Below are 18708 nucleotides of genomic sequence, written 5' to 3'. Positions count from 1 at the left end.
AATGCATTTTTATAAAGTTCCCCCTAGATGATTCTGACACTGTTAGATTTGCACCCTTAGTCATATAGAGCCTTGATTCATTACATAACTGTTCCATATTTCTTTTATCATGCTCAAAGCATGGCAAAGTACTCAAACTATGCTGTTTAGTGCCAGTAAATGCAAAATAAATTGTTTTCAATTAAATAAGCAAAGGTATTAAAAGTAAAACTATGTTTTTTTGTGTGTTTTTTTTTTCTCAAATATAGTGACACTCCTTATCAAAATTTCACTTAGGAACAGAAAAGACGACCTCTGAGGTGATGCTTCTTAAAATGGAGGACACAAACTACTAGTGTATGGCAGATAATTTAATATGGTACCCAAACTAATTTTAGATGATACACAGGATTATTTTACATGGCACATGGACATATGCTAAATAACACTGAGTTACAAAGGAAAAGATGTATTATCTTTTCAATTTTCTTTCAGTCAGAAATCCTCAGTAAGCTATTGGTATGTCTCCTACACTTCTCTATCACTCCTTATCTCATTTTAAGAAATAGAGAACATGCCTCAGAGCCTTTGGAAAACAACCATTACCTAGTCAGAACTTAGTAACACTGTTCTCTTTTCACTGTATCCTTTAGGGCTATCATCCATCTAAGGCATGGGATACTGATATTTCATTTATAGTAGTGAGAAAAAAGGTGAATTTAAAGAAAATAGCATAAACTGCATACAGATTTTGTAAAAAAATTGTGAGGATGCTCTAAGAATGAAGTTTAGAAACAGTACTGTACAAAGTATTACTAAAATTAACAATCAATGCCTTTGTCTATGTCTCTCTCTCTCACATACACACATAAACATACACAAACACATTCAGTAAGTAATTGATGTAGATAATCAAAAGCCACAAATAATTATAGGAAGACATTCAATGAAAAGTCTATTCTACCACTTGACAATGTTGCCAAAATAATGATATTCCATGATGTGACAATTATTGTTTGTACATTTTCTTGACTAAATGATTATGATAATCTCTTACCATACATGTAAGAAACATACATATGCTTTTATGTAAGAGCCAAGACAATTAACATTCCACAATTTATACTACATACCTTATAATCCTTGGGTCGGTAGCAGCCAAGATGAGAATGCTCTGTAAAAGGATGTACAAAAGAATTAAATTATACATATTTAGTATCAAAAAGAAGATTCGGTTTTATCTTTGGTTTTGGCTACTATCATTCTGTTTCTATGATTATAATTTCACACAGCAGTTTTCAGAAAGATCTAAAAAATCTCTCAACAATGCCACATAAGTAAAGATGATATGCAACAAGTTAAAACTATATCTGTTCTTCAGCAATTAGGTGATTTCACAAATACTATTTTCATTAGAGTTGGAGATATCAGACTATAGACTGGAGATATCAGAATATATACAATCAACAATTGGTTGTTGCCAAACCAATTCACCTATATGAAATGGATAATCTTAAATTGATAAACCAGTTTATGAAGAAATATAATTTGAATATATAGATTTGATAGATATTGCCAAACTGCATATATTCCTATTCTTGGAGTCCACGCTAGGGTCAAGTGAGTATAACGGAAACAAAACCAGCTTTAGAGTGTGGTGACATAGGGGTACAGACCTTTTTGACAAATAGATTTGTATTACAGTCCAATCCCTAGCACCTCCTGTATAACCTTGGGCTCATTATTTAACCTTTCTCAGATTCCTCATCTGTCTCATGTACCTCTTTCATAAGTTCTTTTAAATATTATATGAAATATTACATGTGAGGCAATAAAATAAATGTTAGCTACTATTACTAACATCATCATCAACATTGCTGCTCCCAAGTTCTAAGTCAAACAAGCCTAGGTGCAATTTCCGATTCCACCACTTATTAAATGTATTACTTTGGTCAAGTTATACAACTAATCTGTGTTTCATTCCTTAAATTAAAAGTATGAAGACAATGCCTACTTTGCCTCAAAGTCATAGTAATTAAATTATACAATTTATGAAAAGTTCCTAGCATAGTATCTGTAACAAAGTTGATTATAAAACTATTCTAACTTTCTCCTGGGATAAGGACCACTATATTGCATATGCAGATTTGGGGTTTTACTCGTTAGTTAAAGGAGTCAATAAGTATTATAATCTCTGTATATTAACATTCAAGCAAATCAGAACCATGGTTTGCAATTCTACTTCCTTATACATTCTAGTCAAAGCATTCTAACATCCTATAGTTTATTTTCCCAAACCACCTTAATCAAAAAGAAAAATGACTGTATAGAGACATAGGATATTCTATATTCAATTAATTAATTTTCTTTTATAGCACAAGATTTTGTTTGTTGTTCAAAAGTCCTGAACCATTACAGAGAAAGCTGAAACATTAATGTTTTTCACACAAGGCCAACTTCACCATTTAATTCAGTAGACTCAACTTACTTCAAGTGCTTTTCAAAATTAAAAATAAAAATAAATCCCAGCTCAACTCCTCTTCTATAAAGTCTAATAATATATAGTATGGCCACAGTAGCAGAAATAAAAGAATGATAAGGAAATAATGAACCTAATTCTCCACACATGCTAACTTTGAAAATTAAAGTAATAATTTCTATACTTGGTATATATTCTTTCTGGCAGCTAATGTAATATTAAAAGTATCAGTATATTTAAACACCAGTATGTCTTCTGCTTTCCACAATCCATTTATAGACTTACTCTAACAGGGACAGATTTATAATTTTCTTTTATTTTTAGAAATCTAGCTGTTACTGAGGTTCCCCCAATGTTTGCACTTAATCACCCTTACCAATAATTACTCACTAACAATATTCTAAAAGCAGGAGATAAAGGAGATAAAAGTCATGGCCCATGCTCATTAAATGCTCATAATTTACTTTGATTAAGTTATGCAAAGTTGAATAACAGCAGCATAAAACAAGAGGCTAAGTCAGAATGGTATAGGCAATTAATGCTATTTTTAAAAGTCATATCAGAAATTAATCTCTCAAGGTTGAATCTCTCAAGAAAAAAACTTCCTAGAGGAGGAGGAGAAAGCTGACCTAGGCCTTAATGAATGGGTCACACTTAAAAGTATGAAGAAAAATTAGAGATAATTCAGATAGTGCTTGACTTTACTTCTTTAAACCTCAGGTTCCTTCACCTATAAAATGGAGATAAATAATAGTATCTAAAATTCTTGATTATTTTAAGTGACAATGAAATATTAGTACTTAGAATACAGGCCAGCAGAAACACATTCATAAATGTTAGCTATTACTTGGTTCTCTAATAACCTCATGAAATAGGTGTTATGGACCAAATATTTGTATCCTTTCAAAATTTGTATGTTGAAGCCCTGGCCCTCAACAGGCTCAATTATGACTCAGTCCTAAAGGACCAATCCTGACTTTAACCAAGAAGGACTTAAGGGGTTTTCATCTAAAGCTTAGCATCCCTGTAACAGCTCATTCTTTCTATTAAAGTAATTCTTGAGCCCCATTCTGATGATTATAGCCAATATGTGTTCCCTATCAGTCAATCCCTATTTTGGCAAACTTTATAGTACCCTACCTCAAAGGGTACTACCATTTTCTTTTTTTCATAATTTCAAGAAATTGAACCCCATTCTGGTAGTGAGTGCAAAGCATCCCTGCTGATAAATGTGTGTACCTATGAACCTTCAAAGAGCATGCCCCTGGACTCCTTTATCAGTATTTTTTTCTTTTTTAAATTTTATTATTTATTATTTATTTATTTATTTATTTATTATTATTTATTTATTTATTTATTTATTTATGATAGTCACAGAGAGAGAGAGAGAGAGAGAGAGAGAGAGAGAGACAGACAGGCAGAGGGAGAAGCAGGCTCCATGCACCGGGAGCCCGATGTGGGACTCGATCCCGGGTCTCCAGGATCGCGCCCTGGGCCAAAGGCAGGCGCCAAACCGCTGCGCCACCCAGGGATCCCCCTTTATCAGTATTTACCCTATTGTTATCCTAATATACACATAGCATTGTAAGGCTGGCCTCTGTTCTCCTGTGAATTTATGGGCCATTCAGCCATGTGTTTGCTATTTGCCAGTCCCTATAACTGGAAGCAAAGCTAAGATGTCCCGCTTTATAAAATAAAACCACAGTTGAGTATCTCTCAGGAGATCCTACCTTCTAAAAAGGAAAGACATATAACATGTGTTTTCTATCTCTTGCTCATTTGTGATACCTTCACCAGAAACTATTTACTCTGACTTCTGATGTTTTCTTCTTTCTTATTTCTATCACTGTCTGAAGTCTCAGCAGCAAAAGTCTCTGACTTTCCCCTCACTATTTTTTTATTGTCTGAAGTCTAGCAAATAGCACACTTATCAGTGACTGGAAGAGTGATGATCAAGAAAAATTATAAATTAATGTCTAATAAGTACATGAAAAAATATTCAATGCCATTACTCAGATGTAAATTAAAATAAAATTGCAGTGAGACAGGACTGCCTACTCACTAGAATGGTTAAAATAAAGGCAAGAACAAGGCACACCTGGGTGGCTCAGCGGTTAAGCATCTGCCTTCAGCTCAGGGCGTGATGCTGGAGACCCAGGATCGAGTCCCACATCAGGCTCCCTGCATGGAGCCTGCTTCTCCCTCTGCCTGTGTCTCTGACGTTCTCTCTCCCTCTCTGCCCCCCCCCGTCCCTGTATCTCTCATAAATAAATAAATAAAATCTTAAAAAATAATAATAATAAAGTGGCTTTACCATTAAAAAAAAATAAAGGCAACAACAAGTGCTGTCAAAGATGTGGAAAAACTAGACCATCATATACTGCTGGTGGAAATGTAAAATGGTACAGCCATGTTGGAAAACAGTGGCGATTTCTTAAAAAGTCAAACATAAATTTACCATATGAACTAGCAATTCACTCCTACCTATCTATTCATAAGAAATAAAAACATGTATCTATGCGAAGACTTCAATGCAAATGCTCAAAGTAACATCATTTATAATGGCCAAAAAGTGGAAATAATATAGGGGCTCAGGGTGGGAATACAGATTTACTGCAAATGAGTATGAGGAAACTCTTTCGGATGATAAAAATACTCTAAGAATGGATTGTGGTGATTTTACAACTGCGCAAATTTATTTAAAATCCTTCAGTTGTGTACGCAAAGCAGGTGAAATTTATGATATATAAATTATAGGTTACTAAAGTTCTTAAGAATGTTTAATAAATAATAAAGAAATGAAGAAACTAAAAGATGAATTCCTAAAAATGACATAGCTCTGCTGCTCATCATAGAGATGACTCTATGAGATGAGGAAACATACATTTAAATAAAAGCTGAAACAAATAAAATATTTTGCTAACAAATATATTTATGATGACTATGCTACTTTACTCAGAAGAGTTTAATGTTGCTATTTATTGCTCTCTACTCAAGTTATGACATAGGAGGATTTGGAACGTAATTTCCAACTTATTTTACTTTACAAACAACCACCAAACAAAGAGATTAGTGGAAGCTCATAAAAGAATCTTCAAGTGAAGGGAATAAGAGAAGTTTCCTGAAGAGGGAAACAGAATCTAACATCTTTTCATATTCTAAGGAAATAAAAAGGGGCCCAGATGATAACCTCAATTTTCTCCTCAAAAACACCAATGGTTGGCTAAAGCTTACAAACATTCTTGTAGCGGAAGACATGCTGGATCTCTTTAAAAGGACGACACATATTACAATTGGAATGATACACTATGGAAATTCCAGATAAAGAAATTGTGCTTGAAAATTTTATCTTAAAAAAATATACCTAAGTGGAAGTAGAGAAAGTAGGAGGAGGTTGGTGAGGGTAAGGAGGTTGGGCCAGGAAGTGTTGGACCCCAGACTGACCAGAGCTGTTCTGTAACTCTCCAACAAGACACTCAGCCTGTCCAGGCCTCTGTCATTTTTCTTGATCAAATATAGTTAAATTCATCCTCATGCAGTTATAATGACTAAAATAGTCAATAGTGATGAAATGGTATCCTATAAAAACTGAAGAATTTTTAGGCAAGATAATTTGGCAAGAAAAGTTTTAAGAATTTCCAATTAAGTAAAATAATCACTAATGAAAATTCACTATCATAAGAGATTCTTTTTTTTTTTTAGATTATTTATTTATTTATTCATGAGAAAGAGAGAGGTAGAGACACAGGCAGAGGGAGAAGCAGGCTCCATACAGGGAACCTGATGTGGGACTCGATCCTGGGTCTCCAGGATCACACCACCAGCTGAAGGCGGCGCTAAACCGCTGAGCCAACCGGGCTGTCCTCATAAGAGATTCTATAAGAAATTCCCATATGTATTTCAATAATTGATGAGACCCCAAAACACAACCATCCAATTGCTAGACAGGAAAAATAAAAGGTAGTTAAAAGAACAAGGACATTCAAAGTACAAAAATGAGATGGAAAAGCAAGTACTAAATGTACAAAGAATAATGGAATTTTAAAAAATTACTACTTGGAAAATAGTAATAAATTGTTTCAAGCAAGAATCATCAATGTGTGTATGCTAAAGGGGTCAAAGTGAAGGAGTAACGGGATATAATAGTCTCAAAGTATCTCCTTATTAATTACAAAGGGAAGAAATAGCATTTTTATGATGGAGAAGCCTAGCAGACCCCATCTTAATTAAGTGAGCAAATGAATATCACCAGTAACAAAGCAGTATCACATACTTCCTGACATGTTGCACTGAGAGTAAACATCACATTTGTTGTATTCTGGAGGGGAGAGGGGGTGGAAATGAATCATCTAAATTTAATCATGAGGGGAAAAAAAAAATCAAACAAACCCAAATTGAGGGACATTCTACCAAATAACTGGCCTGTATTCTTCAAAATTATTAATGTCAAACACAAAGAAAGTTTAAGGAACTGAGCATTCTAAGGAAAACTGAAGAGACACGGTAACTGAAGGCCATGCATTATGTGGAATTTCTTTTGCTAAAAAGATATTATGAGGACAAGCAGCAAAGTTAGAGTTAGGTCTATAGATTAGTTATTATTATTACATCATTGTCAATTTCCTGCTTTTCATAATTATATCACATAATATCTACATTAGTCTCTGGCTGCCATAAAAAAATATCATATAGACTGGGGGGCATATACACCAGACATTTATTTCTCACAGTTCTGGAGGCTGGAAGTCTGAAATCCAGGTGCCAGTGCAGGCAGGTTGTGGGGAGGGGTCTAGTTCTGGTTTGAAGATGGCTACCTTCTGCTTGTGTCCTCACAAGGCAGAGACAGAAAGCAAGATCTCTGGTTTCTCTTCCCTTAAGGGCACTGATCCTATCATGAGGGCCCCACCGTCTAATCTTATCTAAAATTACCTTCCAAAGGCCCCATTTCCAAATACTACCACATTTTATGTTAGAGCTTCAACATAAGGATTTTGGAGGGACACAATTCTGTCCAATAGCAACGTCCTTGTCAAAAAAAAAAAGTTTATACACAAACATACATACAGAGTTGGAGGTGGGGGAGGAGATAAAGAGGGAACAGCAAATAAACAGTTCTGCTCGTAAATATATAATAATCATCAAGAGAAATCAGACACTTGCGTTCATCCCAAAAACATCTTCCAAAGAAACATCTATATTGAAGTTATTTTCGATTTTCTTGTTCTTAAAGCTTATTTTCCATGTCCATAAATTTCTTCCAAGAGGGGAAACAGCGTATAACATCTGTTCCTAATTTCATATAATTTGCTATTGTGTTATAAAACACTTATTGATTACCACATCTATCTCCCTGCTAATGCTAAAAAAGCAAAATAAATGAGCACAAATTCTGCATGTTCTCAGAGAAGAATGTTTCATTTCCCCATTAAAAGAGAGAGACTCCAGATTACAGTTTAGAAACAAAAAGAGATGGAGCCCACTACATGTTATGATTGTATTTTTTTCACTCTCTCATTTTTCTTCTTCTATGCCTTTCCCAGTGTGTAGTGAATTAACTTAAAGGTTGCTGGGGAATACTTGCCAAACTAACCAATGACTATAGATATTAACACTCAAATATCCCTAAAGTCATACAATACTATTTAATCTTCATAAAAGTCATCTCCAGATTGAACTGAAAAAATAACTAATCATTAGAGCCAGGGAATATTATAAAAAAGAAAGATTTCTGTAAACTAAACTTAAAGGACACTATTTTTTCAGAAATGTAAGTATTAACTGCTGATATTAAGACCTATGTGCAAAAAAAAAAAAAAAGACCTATGTGCTACGGTATTTTACATGGTCATATTTACCATATCATCTTCATTCTGCAATATACTATCAAAGTAGTTAAAATGATTTAAGAATGCTCAACTTAGGGCAGCCCGAGTGGCTGAGCGCTTTAGTGCTGCCTTCAGCCCAGGGCGTGACCCTGGAGACCCAGGATCGAGTCCCACGTCGGGCTCCCTGCAAGGAGCCTGCTTCTCCCTCTGCCTGTGCCTCTGCCTCACTCTGTCTCTCTTCTGTGTCTCTCATGAATAAATAAATGAAATCTTAAAAAAAAAAAAAGAATGCTCAATTTATGAATAAGTGACAGAGAAAGTACTCAAATACATGTGTAAATGTATGTCCAAAACCTGTAACCTTAAACTCTTTTTATTATGGTGTTTCCCAAAGCCTATTCCACAAACTAAGGAGTATGGTTCCATAGTCAAATAAATTTAGAAATCATTGAGCAAAACAAAATCAAGTTGTTTTTTTTCTTCACGAGAAGGTATCAGTCTTTAATATGCTACTATGTATTTTGAATCTCAAAGAGGGAGATTAGTTTATGGCCACACAGAAATTTTATTATTTTTAGAGAGTACTTATATGGGCATCCCATGAGTCTTAAAAAGTAGCCCTATGCCTTATTTACCAATAATATAGCAAAGAATCTATTTTGGTTCATTAATGCCAAGTGAAAGCCTTGATTGTAGCCAAGGCAACTAAAGCAATGAAGAGAGACAACTTTTAACTTACCATTGTGCATCCTGGACCATCCATCTCTTTCACAGTCTCTGCCAGAAGATCCAAATAAAGCATCAGTCCTGGGACTTGGGGGGTCGACCTAGAAGATGAAGGATTTAAAGTCAAAGAACTTAAATTTTCTTTTTAGTCTCATGGTACCAGAAAATTAACTCAAGTACAAAGACTGTAGTCATCAGGTTGGCATGACAAGGCCTGTGTGGTTCAGGCACGTTCAGAAGCCAGAGCTTAGTTGAGTATTTTACTGTTCATGTTTAAACAAAATTGAAATTAAACTCCAGAAATTTTTAATTATAAATTTGAAATTTATAATTTCAAATTATAAATGTAGTTGAAATATCTGTTACCCTATTGCCCAGTTGGTTTTCCATTAAAAAAGCTACAAAAAGGGGAATCTATTTTGCTACATTTTAAAAAGCAAGTTTAGGATTTGCTACTTGAACAGATACTGAATTCTAACAGCATCTTCACTTGGCTATGTTCAGAGCCCAGCATGCCGAATGCTTTATAGCTCACAGATTATTATAGTCAAGCATGTTTTCTTTTTTTTTAAGCATGTTTTCTAATGAAAAAGAAAAAAAGTCAGTGATATAAACTGTAAAAAAAGATACCTCCATTGATCAAAATTAAACATTTTGTACATAAAAGGACACTATTAAGAAAGTGAAAAGCAAACCATTTAATAAAAATATATATTTGCAAATAATTATCTGACAAGGCACTGATATCCCAAATATATAAAGAAACTTCTACAACTCAGTAAAAAAAAACTCTCTCAAAAAGTGGGCAAAGAACTTAAGTACACATTTCTCCAACAGATATGCAAATGACAAATAAGCACAAAAATATTCAATATCACTAATCATTAGGGAAATATAATTCAAAATCACGGGGAGAGATACTACTTCATGATGTGAATGTGCTTAATGCCACTAAACTATAAATGGTTAAAATGGTAAATTTTATATTGTGTACATTTTACCACATTTTTTAAAAAATTAAGCTTTAGAATAAGGAGAGTGAAAAAAGAAGTCATACAATGAGAAAATATTAACAAATCATACCTGATAAAGATTTAGAATCCTAAATATAGAAAGAAAACTTACAAGTAAATATCAGACAAAAAAATCCAATTAAAAATAGACAAAGAACTTGAATGGACATTACTCCAAAGAAAATATACAAATGGCTAAAGGGCACATAAAACGATGCTCAACATCATTACTTATAAGGAAAATGTGAATTAAAACCATAATAGGAAAAAAAAAGCCATAATGAGAGACCACTCCACACCCCTTGGAGGTCTATAATAAAAAGAAAACAAAGCAAAATAGTATTGGCAAGAATGTAGATAAAGTAAAGCCCTCATACATTGCTGAAGAGAATGCAAAATGGTACAGCCTCTGTGGAAAACAGTTTGATAATTCCTCAAAAGTTAAACACAGACATACCCAGCAATTCCACTCTTAGGTATTAAAGCAGTTAGGCATTAAAACAGGTACTCAAATGGAAACTTGTGTTTGAATGTTCATAGCAGCACTAGTCACACACCAGAAGGTGAACACAGCTCAATGTCCATCAACAGATGAACAGATGAACAAACTGTGGTACATATCCATACCAGGGGCTGAAGAAAGGGAGAGATGCTGAATGAATGCTTAATGAATACAGGGTTTCAGGATGATGAAAAAGTTCTGGAACTAGACAGTTGTGACAGTTGCACAATACTGCCATTGAATTATATACTTTGAAATGGTTGAAGTGGTGCATTTTATGAGTATTTTACTGCAACAGAAAAAAAAGATCCTATTCTGTATGAACGAAAAAGAAAATAATTCTGTTTAACTTTTCTGGGATGATAGTGCCAGTTTGCTTGGGAGCATGTTGGTTGGTTTCTTGAAACTGCTCTTTACTACCTTAAGACTTTTTCACATGATGCATGTAAAACTAGAATGTCTTTCCTAAAAGTACTAACTTTTGGGACACCTGGGTGGCTCAATGGTTGAGCATCTGCCCTTGGCTGAGGTCATGATCCCGGGTTGGGGACTGAGTCCCAAGAAAGGCTCTCTGTGAGGAGGCCGCTTCTCTGTCTGCCTTTGTCTCTGCCTTTCTCTGTGCTCTCAAAAATAAACAAATAAAATCTTTTTAAAAAAATAAAAGTATTATTAACTTTTTACATATGCATATATAAAATTATTTTTCTTGAAAGAGAGCATGTGTGCCGCCAAGGGGGAGGGGCAGAGGGGGAGAGAGAATCTGAAAGAGACTCCATGTCCAGCATGAAGCCTGATGTAGGGCTCCATCTCACAACCTTGAGATCATGACCTGAGTTGAAATCAAGAGTTGGACACTTAACAGGTGCCTGTGAAATTAAAATTTTGTTTATCAAGTACTTTTGAAATTGTGAATGGCTACAGGGGAAGAAATGATATCTCTATGCAAATACAATTGGAAAAATTCAGTTTCCTATACAATAATATAAGCATATATAATATAACTGGAGGCTTAGACGTATGCATTTTTTCTGTTCATTGGAAAGCTGTAAAGGAAATCTCTTCAGTGAAAACATTAAGGTCTACACCCAGCAGTATTAGAATTAATTCCACTTTGAACACCTGTGTGAAAAACAGTAACTTAATGAGCATTTGAAGAGAAGTTATTTCCCTCCACAATTTTTTTTTTTGTGTGTGGCTAACTACCACGAACTATTACTGGTTATTCTGCACATAGGCATTTTAATTAAAATGCTACTATTCCTTCAGATTAGAATTTAATATATCCTTTCTTTTCAACTTAGTTTACAACTATGACCAGTTATAAATTGAAAGGTTTCTGAAACTGCCATCAAACATCAAACAGTAAATCTTATCTGGCTATTATTCCACCAACAAAAAAATGTGGCCAGTACCCATAAATAAATTCTATAGAAATAAAACAAATATAATCACAATAATCTCAATAAAACATTATCATTGAAAAGTACCTATTATAAGTTTTCTTTTTACAATAAAAAATTTTGTTACTTAAGGCTAAAGAATAAAGGATTCATAGTCAAAATATAAAAATGGAATGAAATGTTGCTTAAATGTAATTACATTTAAAATTAAAAAATATCACACAAAAAATCTGAATTTTCAGATGGTATATTTTCAAAAACCCATCAGTCTATCCAAGAAGTGGGACGCCTGGGTGGCTCAGTGGTTGAGCCACTGCCTTCGGCTCAGGTCATGATCCTGGGGTCCTGGGATCAAGTCCCGCATCAGGCTTCCCACAGGAAGTCTGCTTCTCCCTCTGCCTATGCCTCTCTCATGAATAAATAAATAAAATCTTAAAAAAAAAACTGAACTATCTAAGGAGCATCTTTACATGTTTACATTTATATTTACATATTAGAATTTAGAAAAAATGAATTAGACATTAAAGTCAGAAATAACTTTATAAAAAAAAGAAATAACTTTATAGATAACCTCAAAAGTTGTTTTACTTCTATAGGCACTTAAATATTAACACATATTATTATATGTATTTATAAGTAATTTTTTATTAATTTGCCAGCTTTTGTTAAAGAAATGCTTCTAAGATAAAAATTCTTTACAAAAATTTAAGAAACTATGAGCATTTCTAAGTCCTTTATTAAAAATCCTGAAATATTATAGACCTTTAAAATTAGCCAAAGTCTACCTATCACATGAACACAGTTCTAAGCTTAAACCATTTCAAAAGCAGTCTTCTGTTTGGGAATATTAGAACTACACTACCCTAAGTTAACTCTCTTCACTTTAAAGGCCTTCCCATCCCCATCAAATAATGATTTGCTTCAAAGATCCATTATATAAGGTTTACCCAAGGGATATTTCAAAGGAAACTTAACTTTCCATTTTAATTTTTTAAAAGGCTATAAAAAGGGAGTCTTCCTTTTTATAAAGAAAGTTGGTCTTCTTTTAAAACCCTACTCTGAAAAAAAAAATTAAAAAAAATTAAACCCTACGCTGCCATTTTAGTACTAATGTTAATTATATCTAAGTTTAATTTGTAGTTATTACACTGTCCAGTGTATACGAAGAAAGGAAATGGGTACTTAAAGGATTTAACATGGCAATCATAAAGGAACTTGATCTCTGTCAGGTTTAAAGACTGACAAAAGAATGTTCTTTTACTCTAAGTTAATTTTCCAGTTTAGATTGCTGGGCTAACAGTTCAAGAAAGAATATCATTAATAAAAGCCAGAAGTTGAAAGAAGTTTCAGAATAATATTTTAGTGAAAGAACAGATTAGATCGGTTTCAAATGGATATGTTTAAAAGAACACATACATGTCTAATCACAAATGGAGGTTTATCTGTTTCTTTTTTGAATTCATAGGGTCCCAGATTTAAATGGGCCAGCCGCCGCCTGGTGTCTTCAGATAGCTCACACATGCGTCTTTTTGTGTAGGGAGATGGAGAGTGTGATTTTGAAGAAATTGTAGGCTGTTCGTAGTTTTTTGCATTTATGCAATATTTATTTCTCTCAGGTGACTTGGATTTTTTCTTTTGTGATCTCGATGTTCTGCTTTGCAGTCTGCCGTGTGATTTTTCAACTGGAGCCGTATGGTAAATAAATTTATCCTAAACACAAAAAATAAAAATTAACTTGGGCAGAAGATATATGTTGAGATATATATAGATCTATCTATAAATTACAAGTAGAAAAAAACTTTAAAAATTAATCTAAGGCACATATAATCTATGAAAGCCAACTAGATTAGTCTTTTCTATCTATGCTAGACAAAGATTACTCTTTTCTATCTATGCTAGATAAAGATTACTCTTTGTCTAGTAGTTAATCAAGTATATGGTATTCTTAAGTCTAACAAGTACTTCTGAAAATAAAAGCCAAATATTAAATCATATGAAAAATCTAAGACCAAGGTCAGAAAAAATTAGTTTTCAGTGTACTAAAGAATTAATGTAAACATTGGTTTATCATTTGTAGTTAAGTATCCAAGTAATTGCCTATATAATTTAAGAAGGCTCTCTCTTTTGTTTTTAGAGAGAGTGAAGAGATTGGGGAGGGCAGAGGGAGAAAGACAGGATCTTAAGCAGACTTAACACAGAGCTCAACACGGGATTCAAAATCCCAGGACCCAGAGATCACGACCTGAGCTAAAATCAAGAGTTGGAGCTTAACCAACTGAGCCACCCATGTGGCCCAAGAGGGCTCTCTTTAGTAATGTTACAAATACACATGGCTAAGTAGTTGCTTATGAAATCATTATGGAGAAAATGATTAAAATAAGTTTCATTTATGCTGCTGTGATTACATGCACATGTACACTGTGAACATCTGAAAAACAGCTTTATACACATTTTCAAGAAATGTATTATTTGGGGATCCCTGGGTGGCGCAGCGATTTAGCGCCTGCCTTTGGCCCAGGGCGCGACCCTGGAGACCCGGGATCGAATCCCACGTTGGGCTCCTGGTGCATGGAGCCTGCTTCTCCCTCTGCCTATGTCTCTGCCTCTCTCTCTCTCTCTGTGTGACTATCATAAATAAATAAAAATTTTTTAAAAAAAGAAAGAAATGTATTATTTGGATTATACAAAGTGATTAGAATTTAAGATCTCCTCCAAACTAAAACTTTATTATTCTGTGACCAATAGTCATATCATCTTAATTCTGATTCCATATTTTTATAAAAGTAAAAAGACATAAAAGACACATATAGATTTTAATGACTAGTACTCTACCAGTATAATTGATTAGCAGTCTAAAATTTAAAAAAACAAATGTTACATTTATAAACATTTTTATATTATTAGGGTAACATTTAGTCTCTGCCTTATAAGTACCTTAAAATTTAGATTACAATTACTCTTGACTCATTATCTAAAATTACAAGGTTTCAGTATTAAAGAAAATGGGCAGTTGAGAATCTTTGTATTCCTAACTTTAATCATTTTAAAAACTACCAATCCTACCTCCCTGTTTGCTCAACCTCTCCTTCCCTACTCACTAAGGATATCTATTCTAAGTAAATAAAACATAAACGTGATATAGAAGGTAAAAGTCAAATATTTTTTGGAAGTAGATAAACAGGAAAAAATAATATTTTCCAATTGGAAAAATAAGTCCATGAAATCATACAAACCTGCAGCATCAGATTATTTCCTCATTTTTCCTCTACAGCTGCGGATGTGTTCCCAGCCCTTCTCCCACCTTGTTCAATGACTTCAACCAGTAATTCAGAAATTTTCTACCTTATCACACTTCATCCATCTCTATGACATCACACTGATGCACGGAAGCAGGAATGTTAGCTCACCTTTGAGGTTTAATACATGTTCAAAGCAGTGAAACTTTCCAGAATCTTAGACTCAGCTTTAATTACCTTTTTCTACCTCATCTTAGATTTCATCATTATGCAGATCTATTGTTTGTTTTTTTTTATGCAGATCTATTGTATCTCAACTCTGAAAATCCCTTGCTGACCAAAACTATTTTTCCTCATTCTACTTCTTTTATTCTCACTCCATCTGCTACTTACCTTCCTCACCTTCTCAGTCTCTGGAGCTCTTTTGCTCAGACATTCATACATTTTTAGTATCTCTTACCTCCAGACCCAGATGAACCCCATTATTGTCCATTTCAGCAATGCTGTAAAGTTCCTCCTCACTGATCTCTGATTATACCAAACCTAAAATAACTTCATCTTCTTCATTGGAGTTTTTGAATGTTGAATACTACTAGAATAAGTTATAAACTGTGGTATGTCAACTACAGATACATGCTAACTCTACTCAATCCTTAATGCAGCCTGATACTGCCCAGTAAAACTTAAAATAGTGGCTGTTACATGCTGTTAACATAGCATGTGACACAGACTTGAAAAGTCTTTTACTCCTTTTTGAAAACCTTCCTGCCTCCATGGGAATGAGTCAAAATTAGCCTACTTGACGATGACAGTCTTGTGGCCAGTGCTGCAGCTAAAATCAAACCAATTACCAGAAATATAAAGTCCCTCCCAAACCAAAAATTCAGCCAACTGCCAGACATGAGTGAAGCCATACTAGATCATTCAGCCCTAGCCTCACCAGTTCAAACCAAAAGAAACCCCCAACCAATCCACAGAACTGTGAGAAATGTTTTAAGCCACTTAGTATTGCTTTTTACACAGCAAAAACTACCCGATAGAGCATACAAAATAATAAAACTACTACTGATACTTAACTAATCTACCTTTACTAGATAAAAAGTAGAAAACTAGTTTTCTTTCAGAAAATCACATTAATATGCTCAATTTTTTCAATCTATCCAATTGGTAACAAAACATCAATTTGAAAATTGTGTGTCAAAAGGAATAAAGATCATTATAAGTAATTGTGAACTTAAATAATTTTATAGTTTCTCTCATTCATTCCTCTTTTAAAAATCAAAATGGTTTGTCTCATTCTTATGTTTGAATCTGAAAATGCTGCTTTACAGCCATTAAAATTTTAAATTTAACTAATACTATTAAAAAAGCAGATGTATCACATTCTCAAATAAGGTCAAATAAGATGAACATTCTGTCTGTTGACATTTAAAATTTTAATGTGTAAGTGTATACTCTGTTGTGCCAGATAATGTTTTCTATCTTGTTTTAAGTACTGTCTTCTCTCCTAATTATCTTTTAAAAAAAGAAAGCTTAGTAATAGCTGTCAAATTCATTAATTATATGCTATGTGCCAGACACATTACCTATTCTCCAATTTCATCTTTAAAGCAGAATTGTAAGGAACTTGAACCCAGATCTGTCTGATTCTGAAGTATATTTTCTTAAACACTGACACCAAAACCTATCCTATTTTCTTACATCTGCTTAATAAAGAACAAATGACAAACACTGAAATAGCAAGTTAAAAAAAAAAGAAATGAGCCTTCTCAAAAGTTTATAGGGGAAAATGTTAGTTTAAGTCCAATGACAGGGATCCCTGAGTGGCGCAGCAGTTTGGCGCCTGCCTTTGGCCCAGGGCACGATCCTGGAGACCCGGGATCGAATCCCATGTCGGGCTCCCGGTGCATGGAGTCTGCTTCTCCCTCTGCCTATGTCTCTGCCTCTCTCTCTCTGTGTGTGACTATCATAAATAAATAAAAATTAAAAATAAAAATAAAAAAATAAAAACAAAAAAAATAAAAAAAAATAAGTCCAATGACAATGGGGGGGTAATTTAACATTTAGAAAGGACTCTTCCACTGAGCTATATACTTGAGTACTTTTCTGTGCATATGCCATACTTCATACAAAAAAAAAAAAAAAGACTTTTCTACCCAATCACCAGAAGGGCATACCCCAATGAGGAGAGAAAAATGTTGTCTGAGTCCAGGTAAAATATTTTTAACAATTTATAAATATGTACAGTGCATGTCTCAAAACAAGTCAGTAATACCTTTGCATTTGGCAAGGACAGGCTATTAGATCTCTCATAGTTGCATTTCAGCTCTCATTTCAAAGATAAATAATTATAGACAAATTGGCATACTATGTATCTTGCTAAACAAAATAAGATATATAAAATATATCTTTTGATAATCCTATATAACCATGCTCTACCTTTCTTAGCTTATGTCACAGTTACCATCCTCAGCAAATTTACTGTGAAACTGAGAATGCAGTAAATTAACTCTTCACTCTTTCCATCATAGGTCCAGTCCTGTCTTGTTTGGGTCCTCTGGGCTTTATATGGATACTGGCTCTTCATTACAGACTAGTCATTGTTACCTGATCATAACTAGATATAAGTGATGACTAGACATTATTAGATAACTTGTGGACAAGGCAGTAAGATAATCCTGGTGACTCAGTAAAAAGTTAAACCAGAATGAAATATCAGGTCCAGATATCTCAGTTTACTAAAGACAGTTTTTACAAATATTGAAGGTACTTAGGTTGGAGCGTCCAAGGTTCCCTTGGTCTGACAGCATCAGTATGGCCACCAAACTGAGCAAGAGTCATTTAAGGAATTAGAGACACTCAAGAAACCACATTAATTTAACATCAATATCTCCACATGAGAATCTCTGGTCACATTTGCCAGAAGTTATCCTTTGAACTTCCTGCAGTCACCTGTAACTTCTATAAGATCTATAGAAGCCTCCAATCTAGTTCTCAGTGGGTCTTCTTGATCTCAACATCTTTCTGGAGGACAGATTTCTTTGCATTAAAAAAAAAAGGCCCATTAAGTCATAAAATAATAATACCATGGCACCATCTATCATGTGTACCAAACTCTTCACTCTCATTTTTAAGATGCAACCAAACTGCTAAATATCTTATAACTGTTTTGCTTACTAAAGATTAACCTGAAAAAGTGAAAAGAGTTGCAGCCAAAATAAAATAATAATTCTTGCCCAATGCCCATAGATATGAACAAATAAGGTAAACTATTAAAAAACTTTAAATAAATGATTTCAACCTGAGTGCGGCACTTCCTTGAACTTATCAGACATTCAGTAATCACTGAGGTTGTAGAAAATTCCAGCTTTGGAGCAATTCCCTGAGGGGAAAAAGGGTATTATTAGACATTTTGATTTTTAAAAAAATATAATTACTGTTGATAAAACTATGACCTGAAGTAACAAATATTTGTCAAGATATAGCTGCTTCATTTGTTAGTATGACTTTCTTATTAAAAATAAGACAACACAGTGATGCTAATAAAT

At 33.9% G+C, this 18708-nt stretch overlaps 1 protein-coding gene across 4 annotated transcripts in view; it reads right to left on the bottom strand.

The window, feature by feature from the left end:
* Nucleotides 1-18708, bottom strand: part of SPATA6 (spermatogenesis associated 6) — a 139548-nt gene that overhangs the window by 59961 nt on the left and 60879 nt on the right. For 3 of the 4 annotated variants that reach the window (XM_055341804.1, XM_055341805.1, XM_055341807.1), the window contains 4 exons: nucleotides 18462-18542; nucleotides 13341-13634; nucleotides 9023-9110; nucleotides 1113-1153 (listed from right to left, as the gene is read on the bottom strand). In XM_055341804.1, coding sequence (XP_055197779.1) covers nucleotides 1113-1153; nucleotides 9023-9110; nucleotides 13341-13634; nucleotides 18462-18542 — 504 coding nt within the window. The remainder of the gene's footprint in view (nucleotides 1-1112; nucleotides 1154-9022; nucleotides 9111-13340; nucleotides 13635-18461; nucleotides 18543-18708) is intronic. The other variant, XM_055341806.1, reaches the window with a different exon arrangement.

The sequence above is a fragment of the Nyctereutes procyonoides genome, unplaced genomic scaffold, assembly GCF_905146905.1.
Source record: "Nyctereutes procyonoides isolate TBG_1078 unplaced genomic scaffold, NYPRO_anot_genome, whole genome shotgun sequence".
Classification (NCBI taxonomy): domain Eukaryota; kingdom Metazoa; phylum Chordata; class Mammalia; order Carnivora; family Canidae; genus Nyctereutes; species Nyctereutes procyonoides.
Note: the sequence above shows the minus strand (reverse complement) of the source record. Positions and strands in the feature narration are given on the sequence as shown.